General features: G+C 47.3%; 1 protein-coding gene across 1 annotated transcript in view; it reads right to left on the bottom strand.

The window, feature by feature from the left end:
• ncanb (neurocan b) overlaps positions 1-19,370 on the bottom strand; it is a 169,884-nt gene that overhangs the window by 146,101 nt on the left and 4,413 nt on the right. The window contains 3 exon segments of the mRNA XM_063200357.1: positions 5,586-5,754; positions 6,410-6,633; positions 12,308-12,574. Of these exon segments, the coding sequence (XP_063056427.1) occupies positions 5,586-5,754; positions 6,410-6,633; positions 12,308-12,574 (660 nt within the window).

The raw sequence follows: 19,370 nt of genomic DNA, 5'->3' as shown, positions 1-19,370 counted from the left end.
AGTGTTTTTCTGTAACAACACAGTCTATCAGTCTGTCAGTCTATCACTGTACCTCATTAGAGTAAATGAGGTACACACACACACACACACACACACACACACACACACACACACACACACACACACACACACACACACACGCACACAAAACACATACAAACACACACACACACACACACACATACTGCTGCTGGTGTATTTAATAAACCTTTTTTAATTATTTATTTTCTTCAAATGCTACTATTACTATGCCAGAACGCTATAAAGGACTTTTAGAAAAAGCACAACAAAATACCTCCTCTTAATGTATGTTCTCTACAAGTCTTCTGTTGTCCAGTCTTGCACTTTAAATGTCTGTATGAGCAATGTCTACGTCCATACTGTCTATGTCCATGTATGAGTACTGTCTATGTCTATACTGTCTATGTCCATGTATGAGTACTGTCTATGTCTATACTGTCTATGTCCTAGATTAGTCTATGTCTGCATGGGAGAGCAAGAAACGCAATTTCAAATTCTTTTTATGACCAGTGCATGTAAAGAAATTGACAATAAACTTGACTTGACTTGACTTGACTTGGTGTAACAGCAATATAATATCACGTGCTAGTGTTGAATTGTGTGTTTGCTTTCTGAAAGCAAAAAATAAAACAACATGGTCTTGTCACTCATATCTATACAAACTGACGTAGAATTCTGCAGTGAAAACAAAGAGACTCTGAGTCCATGTTAGACTGCACATATTGCTGTACTAACAAGGTGCTTTTGTGTGTTTTTGCTTCTTTTTGTGCTTTTGTGTTTTCCCAAACATCAAGCAAACAACAAAACAACGGTGATTCGCAGCCGCAGCAAAATATATATAGAGAGACAGCGCAGGGAAGTCAATAGCACAAACAAAATACCGTAGGGCTGTCAAAATAGTGGGGTACCATTGGACTGAACACACCGTAGGGCTGTCAAAATAGTGGGGCACAATTGGACTGAGTCACCCAAAGATGTTGGCTTGGTTTGGAAAGTGGTGTGACACACATGTACTGTATGTGGCAAATTGTCAGAATATCCTATTTTTACTTTGTGTTTGTAAAAAAGTGATGGTGAGAAGTCAGATTTACTTCAAAAGTGGTATGGACACGGACATCCCCACCTAAATCTACAGTACGGGCACCATTGCCCCACATATTGGTGGTGGGGGGATAGAAAGATTTTTGTCAATATTGTGGTGACGTGTCCAGAGTGTTATCAAGCGCGGTTTACGTACATCGCACCCCGCATTTGGGACCCTCTCATGTGATCTGCAATGAATTGTATTTTTAATTGGTGAAGAATCGTTGATGTTGAATGAGATTGAGTCTTAAGGCTACCTCTGCTATTTCTCATAGGAAATGTGTGGTTTATGATTGCCCATGGCTGTTTTTTCCACCCCTCCCCTCTCTGATTGGCTCCCTCTCAGGACACCATTTTTGGGGGAAGAATCCATGCTGTCTTATCAGATCAGAACGACTGTGCAAAGCAGCATGGGATTTCACAGGCTAGTGGGATTGAGTGGTGGTGTGAGATTAAGATGTGTACCACAGCAGCAGTTGGTTGACCCCCACCTCCATCTTGAAATACAGTAGGCGGAGGGGAGGTGGAGATGACAGGGCTGGACTGTCACCTAGCATACTGGGCATTATCCCGGTGGGCCGACAGTCCTCAAGGCCCAATACTGCTATATGTTTAATTGTTTGTTTGTTTTTTAATTTAGAGATAGGTCCTCAATTTAGATGAGACGGCCTATTGGGCCATCTTGAGTTGAGACTGAGCTAATCATAACATCCTAGACAAACAGGTTGCTGTGAGGGGCTGCTCTACACCAAAACATGCCTGGACCGTCTTTTGAGCCCAGTCCAGTCCAACCCTGAGAGATGGTGTGAGATGAAGATGTGGAGTTGCAGCGGTGGGTGGAGAGGAGGAGGGAAGAGGGGGAGGGAAGAGGGGGAGGGGGGAGGGAAGAGGGGGGGGGGGGGAGGGAAGAGGGGGGGGGGGAGGGAGGGAAGAGGGGGAAGGGAGGGAAGAGGGGGAGGGGGGCATGATCAAAAGAATGAGAAGTGAAGTGTGGGTGGAGCCTCTGACCTGTGAGGTGTGTGTGCGTGCGTGCGTGTGTGTGTGTGTGTGTGTGTGTGTGTGTGTGTGTGTGTGTGTGTGTGTGTGTGTGTGTGTGTGTGTGTGTGTGTGTGTGTGTGTGTGTGTGTGTGTGTGTGTGTGTGTGTGTGTGTGAGAGAGCCTTTGACCTGTGAATGAACTGGACAGGATTCCCAGTGTGCGGAGACTGGAGAGATGGGGATGGGGATGGGGATGGGTATTGGATTGCCTTGAAGTGTCCATCTCATACTCCCTAGCCATCCTGATCCTGCCCATGGATCCATACCCTATCAACTCCCCACTGCCTCCCTCTCTTACACACACGCATGCACACACAAAGTCACAAACATGTGCACACACACAAGCACATACGCATGCACGCACATACGCGTACAAACACATATATAACCATGCAAGCGCATATCCACACACATGTGCACACATGCAGGCACATATGCATGCACGCACATGTACACACAAACAAACATGTGAACACACCCCAGCACATACACACGCACACACATACGCGGGCACACACACATAACCATGAAAGCATGCACACAGCTCAACAAAATATATCTCTAGCAGCAACACATACAGTATACACACACTCACACACACACACACACACACACACACACACACACACACACACACACACACACACACACACACACACACACACACACACACACACACACACACACACACACACACACGCACGCACACACACACACACACACACACACACACACACACACACACACCATTTCCCCATCCATCCCTCCATGGTCAGGCTCCACAGCTTCCCACCCGCCCTCCGCCAGTGTTGCTCCCCCGACTCCTTCACTAACTTCCCAACTTCAAAGAAAAAGACACCGACCAGCCGGAATGGGATTTCTCTTTTCTCTGCTTTCTTTCATTTTCCCCTTTTCCAGCTGAACTTGTTTTTTCGCGCCCTCTTCTAAAACCCATCCTCTAACTTTGACATACTTTAGCAGGTGCTCCTCTTCTATTCATGAACCACATTTGAAGGAATAGCAAATTAATATTGCCAGACGGCATCAGTTGAGCTAGCTGAAGTGCGTTCCTTCTGTGTCTCTTTTCAAGTGATTCAAGTTGGCTTTTTTAAAGTGTTAAGTGTGTGACAGAGGGGAAAGTTCAATTTATTTGATTTGAAGTTCCATTTGATTTGAGGTACGTATTGCCAAAAACCACACACATGCCATTTACCACACAGTAGATGGCCACCACAGCTATCTAGCCTAGCTAGCGAACTCTGTAGCGCAGTGATGAGACACAGTGCATTACGACAAACTGTTACAGCGTGAACCAGGGGAGGCTGGTGTCTATCGGAAAAAGCACACATGCCATTTAGACCACCCTACAGTAGCCAGCTCTACGCATGGTGCCGTTATGGTGATGCAGTGAGGTGCCTCTTGCAAAAAACACATACTATGGTGCAGTGATGAGGTACAGTACATTAGGACAATTGGGTACAGTATGACAGGGACCATGCAGAAAGAGATCGGGGGTGGCAGGCAATTACTCCACCCAGAGTATCATTATTACGTGTGTGTGTGTGTGTATGGGAATGACAAGGCACCGAAGTCTAGGGGATGGGTGCAGCAGGATAGGGGATGGGTGGAGCATGCAGCAGGCTAGGGGATGGGCAGCAGGCTAGGGGATGGGTGGAGCATGCAGTAGTATAGGGGATGGGCAGCAGGCTAGGGGATGGGTGGATCATGCAGTAGTATAGGGGATGGGTGCAGGCTAAGGGATGGGTGGATCATGCAGCAGGCTAGGGGATGGATGTTGGAAAACACTGATGACTGCTGAGTGGGAGCAAATGTGTGCGCCGAGCAGAAAGAGATCGGGGAAGACAGGCAATTACTCCACACAGAGTATCATTATTACGTGGGAATGGCCAGGCACAGATGAGACTGTTTCAGTGTTATATCTCTAGTAGATGAAGCTATTGCGGCCCAAGGACACATGTATGTAACCGTAGTTGAAATATTTCATGAACCTCGCTGACAACACAAGTCAATACCCACAACTCTAATTGGTGTGAAGCAGCAAGGGAATTGGCCAGTTAACATGCAGCAGCTGTGAAATACAGACATCCAAGTCAAGGTCTAGCAACCAGTTTATAACCACATTAAAATATATCCAAATGAATGCGATATTGATATAGCCTGGCAAAAAAATCAATACCTATTTCAATTTTTTGAGTTAATCACTTTGAGAATTAGTATTGCGAGCGCTGCCGGCCGCACTGTACCGTGACTTGCAATTAAGGCTCAGTCTACAAGATGTGTTACAGACAATGAGCTTTGGTAATAGGCTTTTCATATGGGAGGGCTTTATGTGTTGCTAATCAATGCTCCTCAAGTCTCCTGGGTGTGAGGCGAGGAGGATAGACTAGGACAGTGGGATAGAATTTAAAATGAAAACACAATGCTTACGGCCTACCGCTGCTTGTGTATACAACAATGCGGGCAGCATTTAAAAGCAGACATTTCTCTTTTATCAGCAGCTTTCTGGCGATGGGGGATGTTGTTGGGCGGAAATTAAACTTGAATTCGGGCCTACCTGCAGTGGGTGCATCACAATGAGAAAAAAAAAGCTTTTGAAAAAAAGCAACTACTCTAGAAAATCAACAAGCCCATTGAAGCAAGGAGATGAATGGCTGAAAGTAGAAAGTGTGAAGTATTGAAAAAGTCATATTCACTTTTTAATTTTTCATGCAAAATCTCTCCTGCTGTAATGGGTTTGACTCATCTCATTCTTCCAATTCAAAGTGTTTAAAGGTAAACGGCTTAAAGTGGCTACATCTCGCTACTTGCTTCACAGTTTTATTAACACAGTTAAGTGCGTATTTTCATTTTTTAAGGAATGGAGAATGGCATGAACCATAAGGGGTTTTGCTGTAAGTATTTTCATTTTTTAAGGAATGGAGGATGGCATGAACCATAAGGGGTTTTGCTGTAAGTATGTACTTTCATCTTTTAAGGAATGGAGGATGGCATGAACCATAAGGGGTTTGCCCTCTTTACTGTAATTCTTCCCATAAGCCCAGCGGTGCCTGTACTGTATACAAGTGACCCCTAGTTAGAGCCATTCATTAACCTGACAGGCCAATGTATCAGCAGCCCGCGCTCAGGGCCAGGCTTTCCTCAGTACCTCAGTGGTTCTCAAACTTTTTTGAACAAACACCCTTGACCTCAGCATAAGCCTGCCAACGCCCCCTTAACCGCATCATATTGCATACGCCAACCTTAGTAATCCTTGTATTGTGTTTGGGTCAAAATTGGGTCAAGCTTAAGTGTATAGAAAGTAGGCCTACCATTTGCTTTTTTGTCCTGGAATGAGGCTTCATGTAATCCTCAGACACAACCATTTCACACAACTAAATGTATCTCTACCGTTGAGCAGCACTACTTTATGGGTAGGTAGTGTACCTGTAACTTCCAGGGGCACGATGTCTTGCTCGTCGTGGATCCCGACCACCACCTCGCAGCGGTACATGCCGGAGTCGCTGGAGCGCAGGCCGGTGAGGGCCAGGGTGGCGTTGTAGCGGTTGTCTGGGTAACCAGGCAGGGTGACGCGGCCCTGGAACGCCTTCTTCACCTGGGAATAAAGCAAAGCTTGCCTGGTTAACACCAGACCTAATCACAAGTGTCTTTCAGATCGAAACGATTGTGTAGAACTAAAGGCAGTATGGGAGTTCCCAGGCTAAAGCAAAGCAAGGTAAGGCCTACATAATAACAACAACTATGAAATAAAACATTACATTACATTACATTACATTAGGCCTACATAATAACAGCAACAACAACAAAATAAAACATTACATTACATTGCACTTAGCTGGCACTTTCATTTATTCAAAGCGAATTACAGCTACTATTTTTCAGAGTATTGGTTACAGTCCCTGGAGCAATGTGGGGTTAGGTGCCTTGCTCAAGGGCACTTCAGCCATGGATGGAGATGTAGGCAGAGGTCCGGGAGGATTAGCACCTGCAACCCCAAGATTGAAAGATCCCAACTCTCTAACCACCAAGCCACGGCTACCCCAAAAAACAAAAATAAATAAACAGATATATAATGTATATCTCCTGTGCATAGGAGAGTATATCTCCTGTGCACTTTGTATTTGCTTGTGATGTTGGCTTGATTATGTCCTCTTTTGAAAGTCTCTTTGGTTATAAAGCGTCTGCCAAATGCAATGCAATGTAATGTAATAATGTAATAAATAGATAAAAGGTAATTTAAAATCAATTGCCTTGATGATGTTGCCCTTGGCCACCAGGACGGACTGCTCCCTCTGGGGCCCCCCGGGGCCGCTGGGCCCCCACACCTTGGTCCACTTGACGCGGGGCGGGTCGTTGGCCGGGCCGGGCTGCAGCGCGAAGACGCAGGGCAGGAGGGCGGAGCCAGCCAGCGGCTCCTGGACCCTCTTATGCGTCACCTTGCGCACGTTCACCATGGTCTCCGCCCCGCCCAGACCTGTGGTGATGAGACAAGCACACGTGCACACAACATTACATGCTTTGAGTAGCATGTTCCCGTACACTGCTAACTCAAGCTCAACGCATTACAATACATTACATTACATTACATTACATTACACTTAGGTACACAGGGTATTGGTTACAGTCCCTGCAGCAGTGTGGGATTAGGGCCTTGCTCAAGTGCACCTCAGCCATGGAGGGAGATAGGGATTAGTAGGGGTGGGGATTGCCGTAACATACCAGTGACAATACATGCTCTAACATTCACTGACATTCGGAACAACACAGCAATGCCTAAAATGTTTTTAAAGATTGTGAAATGTCAGCACTCTTTGTTTGTCGGGGTGATAAACTCCTGAGATTTATTGAGGAGGGCGACTCTTCGCCTCATTAACCAGCTCCTTGTACCGGCCTCATCAAAGAGTCTGGCTGAGCAGCGTTGAAAAAAACAAGGTTACAAAAGGTGTAGAGAACTAAAATAAAAATAAAAATGTGAATATTAGATCTGCTTTTATCCTTTATCGACCTGTGAGTCTGGCTGACAGTATCCCAGTCAGAGCTCACACTCATTCAATTCCTGTTTGCCGAGTGCAGGGTCAAAATGTAAAGTTCATGTAAGGCCAGGAGGAGCCGCACACCGGCGATGAGGAGCTCCCTTTTAGTCCAATTTCATTCTTGTGACGTTTCAGGCCACCATGGCCCTCCAGTCTCCACAAGAATAAAAATGTGCCAACACACTAAAATCAAAAATGCAAAAACAGAAGCTGGACTCTTCACTCCCACAATCTCTGTTTGCTGATTGGTCATTCAAAGGTCGAATAACCACAAAAATGTCTGATCAGTTTTCATTTTAACAGGCTGTTGGGAATCATGGTCTGACTGGTTCATACGTTATATACCCGAGGGTGTATACGCTCACCCCATCCCCCACCTTCCTTTTATGTTTAAAAAAGTTACAAAGATTCTCAATACCAAATTGATATGTTACGACTGCTTTGTGAGATGTCCCAGAATTAGCTACAGTACGCAGGCTTTGGCAGGCCTCTGCAAATGTACTGTACTGTACCCTCTGAAAGAGTTACATTTGAAATGCCTTGTTCAACCCCCCGTGTTACAGATTAAAGCTGGTCATGTTGCATATCTACTATAAATATGTCCCGGGCGACAGAGCTCTCTGAAATCTTTGACTGCTCCAAATTCCTTTTGTCACAGCAGATAATGTGACAGGCGAGCGCAGCTTCCAGCCTGCATAGGCCCTCTCTGGCAGCTCACTTCCTGCCCAAAGAGGGAAAAAAAAGTCCTCTAATAAAACTTTGAACATGTGCCGCTGGAGGGAAGAAAAAAAATCTCTCTCCATATTAGTCCTTCTTTATTTTGGGCCGTCTTCCATTTCCTTTCATCTCTCCGCTGACGTGACGCCATTTTAGAACCATTTTATGCTGCTTACGCCTGCCGCTCATTCAGCGTGAGCGACACTTGAAAGGCAGACAGCCCGCTTCCGATTGTGTATTTAAAACTGCACGGTACATTTTCCTAAATTCCATGCTTGGCTGAGGCATGAATTTGGGGTACGGGAGGGGGAAAGAGAGGTCCCTGTATAGCCTCTTATTGCAGATAGGGTTGCCGGCAGGCCTATTCACTACTTGCTGAAAATACCAAACTACATTATAACAACATTGTTATGACATTACAGAGAGCCTTAAGTAACATATTAAGACATAGCCATTACAATTTTGGTAACAGCAGGGTCAATAACAGGCTCTGCGCTAAGGGGTTAAGATGGTACTGTATCCTACCACACAATTCCCTGGACGCCTTGGCTGTAATCATTGTCTTCTCACCTGCTACAGCAAGCACACCAACCCCCCCATCTGCAGTGCGCATAATTACAATATTTATGAGTCACACGTAAGATAGCTGAGTTGACTAGAACACTGTGGGGACCATTTCTACCCCTCTGTGCACATCTACCCAGCCCAGACATCCCCCTTACCCAGGCAGGAGTCACATCTACCCAGCCTAGACATCCCCCTTACCCAGGCAGGAGTCACATCTACCCAGCCTAGACATCCCCCTTACCCAGACAGGAGTCACATCTACCCAGCCTAGACACCCCCCTTACCCAGGCAGGAGTCACATCTACCCAGCCTAGACATCCCCCTTACCCAGGCAGGAGTGACATCTACCCAGCCTAGACACCCCCTTACCCAGGCAGGGGTGACATTTACCCAGCCTAGACATCCCCCTTACCCAGGCAGGAGTCACATCTACCCAGCCTAGACATCCCCCTTACCCAGGCAGGAGTCACATCTACCCAGCCTAGACATCCCCCTTACCCAGGCAGGAGTCACATCTACCCAGCCTAGACATCCCCCTTACCCAGGCAGGAGTGACATCTACCCAGCCTAGACATCCCCCTTACCCAGGCAGGAGTGACATCTACCCAGCCTAGACATCCCCCTTACCCAGACAGGAGTGACATCTACCCAGCCTAGACATCCCCCTTACCCAGGCAGGAGTGACATCTACCCAGCCTAAACATCCCCCTTACCCAGACAGGAGTGACATCTACCCAGCCTAAACATCCCCCTTACCCAGGCAGGAGTGACATCTACCCAGCCTAGACATCCCCCTTACCCAGGCAGGAGTCACATCTACTCAGCTACATCCCCCTTACCCAGGCAGGAGTGACATCTACCCAGCCTAGACATCCCCCTTACCCAGGCAGGAGTGAGAGAGGATGGAGAGAATACTCATTAGGTTACCCACGACAAAGAAAGACAGGAATAAAGAAAGGAAGGTGGAAAGAAAAGGATACACCGCCATCAAAATACGGTATCGGCAGAATCAGCCCATAGGGTCTGAAATTCACCAGGGGGGCATCAATTAATTTGCCCCATCAGTATTTGGAAAGCCAGTCTTATTACATGCATACCCTATTACAGCCCACCTTGGTGAACTACTCCACCTGGAAGAGCATTGATTTAAGGAAAGTGAGCTGATTTATTAAATATATCATTTGAGAGGAACTGCGAGGCGACAGAAGGGGTGAAGAAAGGAAACCTTTTTCTTTCCACTTTCTCTCTCTTTTATTCTCGCACACCGGAGTGGAGAGGTAATCTAATTTAAAGCCACATGCGAATGATGCAGGAGAGGGGGAATAAATCTACCAAAGCCAGAACGGTTGCACCAGATTTATTTCAAAGGTGCTCAGGACTCATTTCAATTTTCTTTCCCGCCGATCGTTGCCAGCAGGCCTGCCGACAAGGGGGGACAAAGGGGTATGTTGTCCCAGGCCCAGGGAGATAGGGGGCCCAGAATCAGGTCCTCATTCCATTGTATGTATTGAGTACGGGGTCCTTTCAACTGACACTGTCCTGGGCCCAGCGAAAGCTGTCGGTGGCCCTGATTACCAGTGCCGCTCCTGTAACTCAGCGTGAATTGAAATAGTCTCCAGTAAAAATATGAGCTAATTTGCCATCCCAGTAGAGGTAACACCTCATTAATGAATGGGGTGTGATTGAAAGGATGTGGCATCACGGATCATCGATAATGGCACAGTGATTTATTCTCTATTTCTCTGTGACACTGCACAGTAAATGCAGGCTTAATTCAAAACTTTGAGAGTACTCTGGGACCAAATACAATTGATTACTTAATGCATGTCATTACAGTGTCATAATAGTGTCAAAACAGTGTCATGACACAGCAATGGACAAGTCATAAACATGATGTCAATGTCATAAACGTTTCATGGTCATGAAAAGTTGACATTAGGGTTGTCTTTATAACCGAATGTCAGTTAATGGCAGCAGTCATAAACTGTTTATGACACAGACATAATGTTTATGACACGTCCATGACTGCGTTACGACACTTTTATGACATAGCTATGACGCCGGCATCAAGTTAAGTGTTACCATGGAATCCAGATGATATCAAATCAACTCTCTAAGTGTTGAATTAACATTGTGTTTCTTTTTTACTGAGCACCAAACCAAGCAGCAGCTTTTCAGGAGGTGTGTTATTCTCTGTTTTCTTAAAGCCTAACATTAAAAGCTCAGACAGCGGGATTTTTTACTGGAAGCTTCAAAAAGTTCTCACACCCACTTGTCTAGGTCTTTACGCCAAGATATTCAATCACATCTAGTCTGTTTTCAGTTTTGATTCTCTTTTCTCATTTCAGGAGCTTCATGACTTTTCAAACTTTCCCCATCTCTTCTTCACTACAGTCCCTTATTTCGCAAGAAAGCATCGCCTCGCCTCACCACGGCATCACTATTTAGGATATGAAGCACCTGAAACCGATTATGAGCAGGGGCGGAGGTATGGGGGGGGCAAGCAAGGAATTTGCCCCTGGGCCCAGGACCCTCCTGTATTGTTGGTGGGGGCCCTATTGTGACTAGGGTAAGCTGTTTTGGGGGGGCCTATCAGGGGCCCTGTGTGCAATTGTTCCGCCACTGATTATGAGTCGATGTTGAGCGAGTCAGACCATCTTATCTGTCATGCAGTCACGGTGTGGGGCATGGATGGATGCCGTGCGGATGAAACCGAGAGTGTCTCCTCATTTCTCTTCTCTTCGTCTCAGTGCCTGAGAGAGACACACACCCACACACACACACATACAATGCGTGCACACACACACATGCATACACACATCCACCTGCGCACACACACACACACACACACACACACACACACACACACACACACACACACACACACACACACACACACACACACACACACACACACACACACACACACACACACACACACACACACACACACACACACACACAATTTACAAATACACACTCGTTCTCTCTCTCTCTCTCTCTCACACACACACACACACACACACACACACACACACACACACACACACACACACACACACACACACACACACACACACACACACACACACACACACACACACACACACACACACACACTGTCACATCAGAGATGGTAGAAAGTGCTGCCGGATGCGTTTTCAGCAGGAAGTCAGACATGACGGTCGGCAGCAACGGGAATAGCACACAAGCACTCACGACACGCAGCTCCCAGGAAATGACACGACTACATGATGTCACTCAAAGAAACGCCACATAAAGTGCACAGAACCCAGTTCTTACATCATTAAACTCGGCAAGAGCAAGTAGTAAAAACACCCCAACTCATTATGTTGCAGCTCTAGCTGTAGACAACGCAGAGAGAGAGAGAAGTATGGGAACCAAAGTCTGTAGCGCCTGACAAAAGAGCAACATCCCATAACTAAAGGCTCCCTAGCATGCCTCTTCTCAGTCTCACTGGCAGCCAGTACTGTACGTACTTTTGGACAGCTACAGCAGCAGCAACGGCGAGCTGCACAGGCAGCACGGCATGATGGGAGGCAGCTCGTTAAACATATAAAAACTGCCAGGCAGGAAGTGATGTCGTGGGAACCCAGGGGGAGCCGGGGGAGGGACGCTGCTGAACACGTGTTGTGTTGTGTTGTGTTGTGTTGTGGAGGCCTGTAAATTACATACGAGTTTGGTCTGTCTCGGCATGGGATGGGATACGATGCTCTGACTGACTGCCTGACTGTTGAGTTGAGTTGAGTGGCGTCTCCTAACTGGTGAGGCGGATAATGATAATGCCTCCACTGGCAGGCATCAGCTCACAGGAGGTGGAGTGTACTGATGGCTTGGTGCAGGAGGTGGAGTGGACTGATGGCTTGGTGCAGGAGGTGGAGTGGACTGATGGCTTGGTGCAGGAGGTGGAGTGGACTGATGGCTTGGTGCAGGAGGTGGAGTGGACTGATGGCTTGGTGCAGGAGGTGGAGTGGACTGATGGCTTGGTGCAGGAGGTGGAGACGAGTGGACCCAGTTCCCCTACCTCAAAATTTTCATCAGCAGCGTTCCAACAGAACTTATCATGTGCACCGCATACTATAAGTGGTGAGACTGTCGGAAAATCAGGGTATCCTACACTTCTTTTTGGATGGTATTTGCGGATAATTAGGGTTCCTGCACCTCTTTTTTTACACTTCAAACACTGGCGCCATGTATATAGGGGTCCCACACATAGCCTGATTATCATCGACGTTCAAATCTCTTCGAGACTTGGTCTGACCAAGAGCATAACAATTATAATTTCCCAAATGGCATGGTTGACCTACCTCCCTTGGTTGGTTATGGTTGTTTGCTTACCGCATTTTTGGGAACTCAGAAAGTACTTGCATTGCTCTTGACCTGACTAGTTGCAACACTAAAAGTATTGTGTCACTAGGAGGGCACAGCCTGGCTAGCCCACACACACAGTCCTATCTATGTAGATATATGGCTGGGGGGTCCATTGGAGATGACTGTACATAGGGCCCACAATTTGCTGCTACGCCCCTGCATGGATAGAAGGCATGGTGAAGCTACAGCAACAAAAACAACAGGGTTGAGAATGTTGGAGGTGGAGGGAAACAGACAAAAACAGGAGAGGATGAAAAAGTGGCAGTGTGTCGAGCAGCTGAAGCTTGGCAGGGACTATGAAGTGAGGATGTGAGGAGAAAAGGAAAGGAAAGAAGACGAGAGAAGAGAGAACAGAAGAGAATAAAAAAGAAAAAAAGAAATGAAGGCACATGCATGCCATACTGTATCTCTTTCAGGAGCTCTGACTAGACGGAGCTCTGACTAGACGCAGTGCGAGGGAGGGCGGGCAAACTCTTAAGATGTTTAGCAAGAGCTCACTGTCCCAATGTGATACTCTATTAAAAAATGTCAGACTTGTCAGATGAGAGAGTTAGGGAGAGCCAGAAAGAGACCAGACATAGAGGAAGAGAGAGAGAGAGAGAGAGAGAGAGAGAGAGAGAGAGAGAGAGAGAGAGAGAGAGAGAGAGAGATGACGCGAGAGAGAGAGAGATGACGAGAGAGAGAGATAGAGAAAGTGAGACAGAGACAGAAAGAGTGAGAACAGGAAGAGTAAGAGAGACAGAGAACAAAGTGAGAGAGACAGAGATAAAGAGAGAATAAGAGAGAGAAAAAAGTAGACTGAGAGACAGGGAGGAAGGCAGTGGCAGAGAAGATCCCTCCCCTGCTGCTCAGGGAAGTGAGTCAGCAGTCTGGGACCCCGAGGCCATACACCCCCACTGTCCCACAATCCCTTTCTCTGACCCTGAGGCAATACAACCCCCCCCCAGCTGTCCCCTTCCCCACCCCCCTCCCCCAGCCTTAACCGCCCAGGGAGCTTGTCAGACGCCACTCTCAGCTCCCGTCTTCCAGTCTCCTCCCACGAGGGAAATGCCACTCCTAATCGTGTTTACTGCAAACATCTCTGGGCGACTGGCGTACGGCACAACAACACAATTTTGCCCTGAAGTGCAACAACAATCCTCAACCCCCTCCCTCCCTGCCTCCCTCCCTATCCACCTACGCACTCAGAAAAACCCTCTTGGTAGATACACAGCTTTTAATTCCTTAATTGTATGTTTGGAAATGTGCTGCAATGTTTGCCAGTTTTAATCACACAGGCTGAGGGGCAAACACTCCTTTAGTATGACTCCTTTAGTACGACTTTTGCACTTTCTGCCCCCATGGCGAATGCACAGCAAATTAATCCTTGCTATTGATACACTCAGTAGACGCCCATGTCCCCTCAGTCCTCTCTCTCTCTCTCTCTCTCTCTCTCTCTCTACCTCTACCTCTCTCTCTGTACCTCTCTCTGTACCTCTCTCTCTCTCTCTCTCTATCCCCCTTTCCCTCTGTGAGCACCTCCGCTCCCCTGTGGTGCATTGTTCTCTCCAGTTCCAATTTGCGACATTAAATCAAAAGATATCAATTGTAGATACCATCTTAAAATCCAAATTATGGCTTAAAGGGAGTCCGGGTTTAAAAAAAAAAACTGCTACTATATTGGCTCCTGGTTAAATAATGAATGTGAGCATGGCGGCGCCACCATCACGGCAGATATAACAAATCTGCATTTAGATGGAAATGTTTTTACAAGCATGAACCCCGAGGGACCTTTGCTTTGTTTGAAAACCTGCCTGTTCCTCTAATCTCTTTGCCTCATTTTTTATCCTCATCAAATGAGGGCCTGCCACCACCAGCAGCACCAGCAGCAAAAGAAAAAGAAAAATAAGAAAAAGAAGAAAAAGAACCACAAGAATCTGAAACTGTACTGTGTTCTGTGTGGAGCTGAACTGAAGTGTGTGTGCAACAACAAAAAACACCACTGACACAGCAAGCAGACACACACGCACACACACACACGCACACACACAAACACACGCAAACACACACGCACACACACACAAATACAATACAAACAAACACAGCAGCAAAAACAAAAACAGCAGCAGCAGCAGCAGAAGCAGCAGCAGCAACAACAGCAGCAGCAACAGCTGCGGTATCCAAAGCCTCTGTTGGCATCACACAGCTCTGAGATGGGGAGTGATTGTTGGCATCGTCATATTGAGTCATTTCTTTACAACACCTGAACATTATTAACCGCCGCTCAAGCCCCTTTATCTGCCACTCGCAGAGGCAAAAAAGACGGATGGAGAGAGAGAGAGAGATGAGAGGGAAAGAGAGATGAGAGAGAGAGAGAGAGAGAGAGAGAGAGAGAGAGAGAGAGAGAGAGAGAGAGAGAGAAGGAGAAAGAGAAAGAGAAAGAGAAAGAGAAAGATGAGAGAGAAACGAACACAAAGCAAGAGAGAGATGGTGAGAGAGAGAGAGAGAGAGAGAGAGAGAGAGAGAGAGAGAGAGAGAGAGAGAGAGAGAGAGAGAGAGAGAGAGAGAGAGAGAGAGAGAGAGAGAGAGAAAGGATAAAACAAAGACAAAGCTAGGGAGAGATGCAGAGAGAGAGAGAGACATAAAGAAAGAGAGAGAAAGAAAAAGGACAAAGAATATAGAACATACTCCCACATTTCCTTCTCCACAACCAAACAATTGCTGACAATGTCTCTGCCTTTGCTTTCGTGGATGGTTTAGGCGAGATGTTTTTTCTACCCTCTTCTTCTTTTTTCCCCCTTATACTCCATTCATTTGATAGAGGCTCTATTGTCTGTGGACTCCAGTCTGCTACAAATGATTGATCAGTTGTGACTGCTCACTTTACAGCCGCTGCCTTTGAGCGCATTAAATTCACTCTGAAATGGAAGTGTGGTGTAGCAGCTGGCTTCTCCTGTTCTTACTCACTTCAGGTCAAGTATTGAGGAACGATAATCTGGAAATGCCAAAATAATATCAGCCATATTCACATGGAAGTGTGGGTGAAAGAATACAGTGAATACAATTCTTTATTTAAAAATTGATTTGGGGGGGGCTAAAAGTGCCCGCACCAACTTGGGTGTCGTATAATTCCTTAACACCTTAAGCTATGACTACGAAACTTGGTGACTTTTCCTAAAATTTTGTTGGCTACAGTTTAGTACCAAAATGTTATGTTTATCATTTTTGCAACGGTTTTCTGGTATGTCTGACCGAAAATCACTGATCTAAGTCTCATTATTGTTCCTTTTTCATATTTTTTTGTTATTTCCATTAGCATCAGACAACTTTGTGAGCATTAAAGTGGTCTGAAGCATATAATCAGTAAAAGTTAAGCGCATTACCTAAATTTGATGGAGAATACATTTTGGCGAGATTTTGGGCATTATAATCAGATGATGTCATAATGACGTCATAATACCAGATAATGACACAAAAATGATGTCATTCATAGATGTCCATAATAGATCATCTCCCCAAAGTTTGGTGGTCCTACCGTATTCCGTTCATGAGTTATGAGGGGGGGGGTCAAAAGAGTAGCAGCAGTCAGTTGATTAAAAACAAATAGGGGTGTTTGCTCTGGAGACGAGGGGGGAAGACAGAAGTAGGCGGGAGGGGCGCAGGAGGGGGGCAGGAGGGGGCAGGAGGGGGGGGGGAGGGGGGGGCAGGAGGGGCGCGGGAGGGGGCGGGGGCAGCAGGGGGCTGGAGGGGGGCAGGAGGGGCGCGGGAGGGGGGCAGCAGGGGGCTGGAGGGGGGCAGGAGGGGGGCAGGAGGGGGCAGGAGGGGGGCAGGAGGGGCGCAGGAGGGGGGCAGGAGGGGGGCAGGAGGGGGCAGGAGGAGGGCAGGAGGGGCGCGGGAGGGGGCAGGAGGGGGGCAGGAGGGGGCAGGAGGGGGGTGCAGGAGGGGGGCAGGAGGGGCGCGGGAGGGGCGCAGGAGGGGCGCGGCGAGACAGACACATGCAATGGTTTGTAATGACATTCCCTCGCTGCCTCTATCCCCAAATGAATTCCTCTCCTCGAGACGGGCCCTCTCTCTCTCTCTCTCTCTCTCTCTCTCTCTCTCTCTCTCTCTCTCTCTCTCTCTCACTCCTTTCCGTTCTGTTCGTCATTCCTCAGGATGGGACACCTCTCTCTCCCTCCTCTCCTCTCTCCATCCCTCCCTCCCCCCCTCTCCTCTCGTCTCCTCTCCATCCCCTCTCCTCTCCTTTCCATCCCCCTCTCCCTTCGCCTCTCCTCTCCTCCTCTCCTCTCCTCTCCTCTCCTCCTCTCCTCTCTCCATCACTCCCCCCCCTCTCCTCTCTCCATTCCTCCCCTCCCCCTTTCCTCTCCACTCCTCTCCCCTCTTCTCCTCTCCTCTCCTCTCCTCTCCTCTCCTCTCCTCTCCTCCTGATGAATGTTATCGTTGGCGGCGGCTCGTGGCCCCGACTGCCCCACTGCAGACCCGCGGTGATTAATTCCTCTTCCTGTGTTGTGTAATGATACATTAATCTCTCACTCCACCGCATAAGAGGAGAGGAAAGAAGAGAAGAGAAGAGAAGAGAAGAGAAGAGAAGAGAAGAGAAGAGAAGAGAAGAGAAGAGAAGAGAAGAGAAGAGAAGAGAAGAGAAGAGAGGAGAAGAGAAGAGAAGAGAAGAGAAGAGAAGAGAAGAGAAGAGAAGAGAAGAGAAGAGAAGAGAAGAGAAGAGAAGAGAAGAGAAGAGAATGGAAGGGAAGGGAAGGGAAGAGAGGGGAAGGGAAGGGAAGGGAAGGGAAGGGAAGGGAAGGAAAGGGAAGGGAAGGGAAGGGAAGGGAAGAGAGGGGAAGGGAAGAGAAGAGAAGAGAAGAGAAGAGAAGAGAAGAGAAGAGAAGAGAAGAGAAGAGAAGAGAAGAGAAGAGAAGAGAAGAGAAGAGAAGAGAAGAGAAGAGAAGAGAAGAGAAGAGGTGCTGCCATCTTCCCTCCCTCTCTCTTACTGACACACAGGGACCCTCAAGAGCCACAGGACCCTCAGCAGTCAGCAGCCCCTTTGTGCTGTTCGCACCTGAGAGACACCACTATGCACCACCACTGCTTATCACACACACACACACACACACACACACACACACACACACACACACACACACACACACACACACACACACACACACACACTCACACACACTCACACACACACACACACACACACACACACACACACACACACACACACACACACACACACACACACACACACACACACACACACACGCCGCCCCTGCCCCTCCACTCATCTCCATGTTCTTCTACCTGACAGTGTGTGACAGGAAGGCAGGGTCATGTGACAGGAAGGCAGGGTCATGGGCTAAAGAGAGCTAACACATAGGTGTGGACAGAGCAGAGGGGGCTGTTTCAATTCAGCACCGTTCCAGTCACACCCCAGATTAATCTGTCCAAGGTCCTGAAGCCTGTCCTCTGCCATGGGACTGTCCAAGGTCCTGAAGCCTGTCATGTCCCCTGCTCCCTTGTTCCACAGCCTGTACTGGGAAGTGGCCATGCAAAGCGTAGTTGTTAGCAGTTAGCAACTTTGGTAGTTGCCAATGGGAAATTGCATTGCAACAAACAAAGTAGCTAACATAGTTAGCAACTACACTTTCCAGAAATGCACCCCTGGGAAGTGGCCATGCAGAGCAGTTCCAGACTCCACACCTCCAGACAGCAAGGCAAGCTGTCTACAGCAAGGCAAGCCTTTTCAACACCTCCAGACAGCAAGGCAAGCCTTTTCAACACCTCCAGACAGCAAGGCAAGCCTTTTCAACACCTCTCTACAGCAAGGCAAGCCTTTTCAACACCTCCAGACAGCAAGGCAAGCCTTTTCAACACCTCTCTACAGCAAGGCAAGCCTTTTCAACACCTCCAGACAGCAAGGCAAGCCTTTTCAACACCTCCAGACAGCAAGGCAAGCCTTTTCAATACCTCCAGGCAGCAAGGCAAGCCTTTTCAACACCTCTCTACAGCAAGGCAAGCCTTTTCAATACCTCCAGACAGCAAGGCAAGCCTTTTCAACACCTCTCTACAGCAAGGCAAGCCTTTTCAACACCTCTCTATTTGCCAGCCTCTGTAAAATGATGCATTGTGGACCCTAGCAGCCAGACAGACAATGAAGCTCCATTGTAACCATTCTGTTCGTAACTATAACTGGTCATATTCCCTTTGTACACTACTGCAACATCTGCCATTGTCATTGATACTGTCACTATGAACTGTATCACAGTGTTTGTCATAGAACATATTCACTATATTCAATATATCAATATCATATCATCATACTGTATATATACTGTACATATATCACATTAACACATAATGCAAATCCTAACTCTCAGCTGCTTGCGCTGTATGCATACTGTCTGTCAGACATTTGAACATGTAAGTCCACATAATGTATAACATTTGCACTTTTTGGTAAATGAAGTCTGTTTTTGTCTGTATTCTAGACACAATAAAGCAGCTCTCTCCATGTGCCAAA

Source organism: Engraulis encrasicolus, chromosome 6, assembly GCF_034702125.1.
Source record: "Engraulis encrasicolus isolate BLACKSEA-1 chromosome 6, IST_EnEncr_1.0, whole genome shotgun sequence".
NCBI lineage: Eukaryota > Metazoa > Chordata > Actinopteri > Clupeiformes > Engraulidae > Engraulis > Engraulis encrasicolus.
The sequence above is the reverse complement of the archived record's forward strand: the minus strand, read 5'-3'. Positions and strand labels throughout refer to the sequence as shown.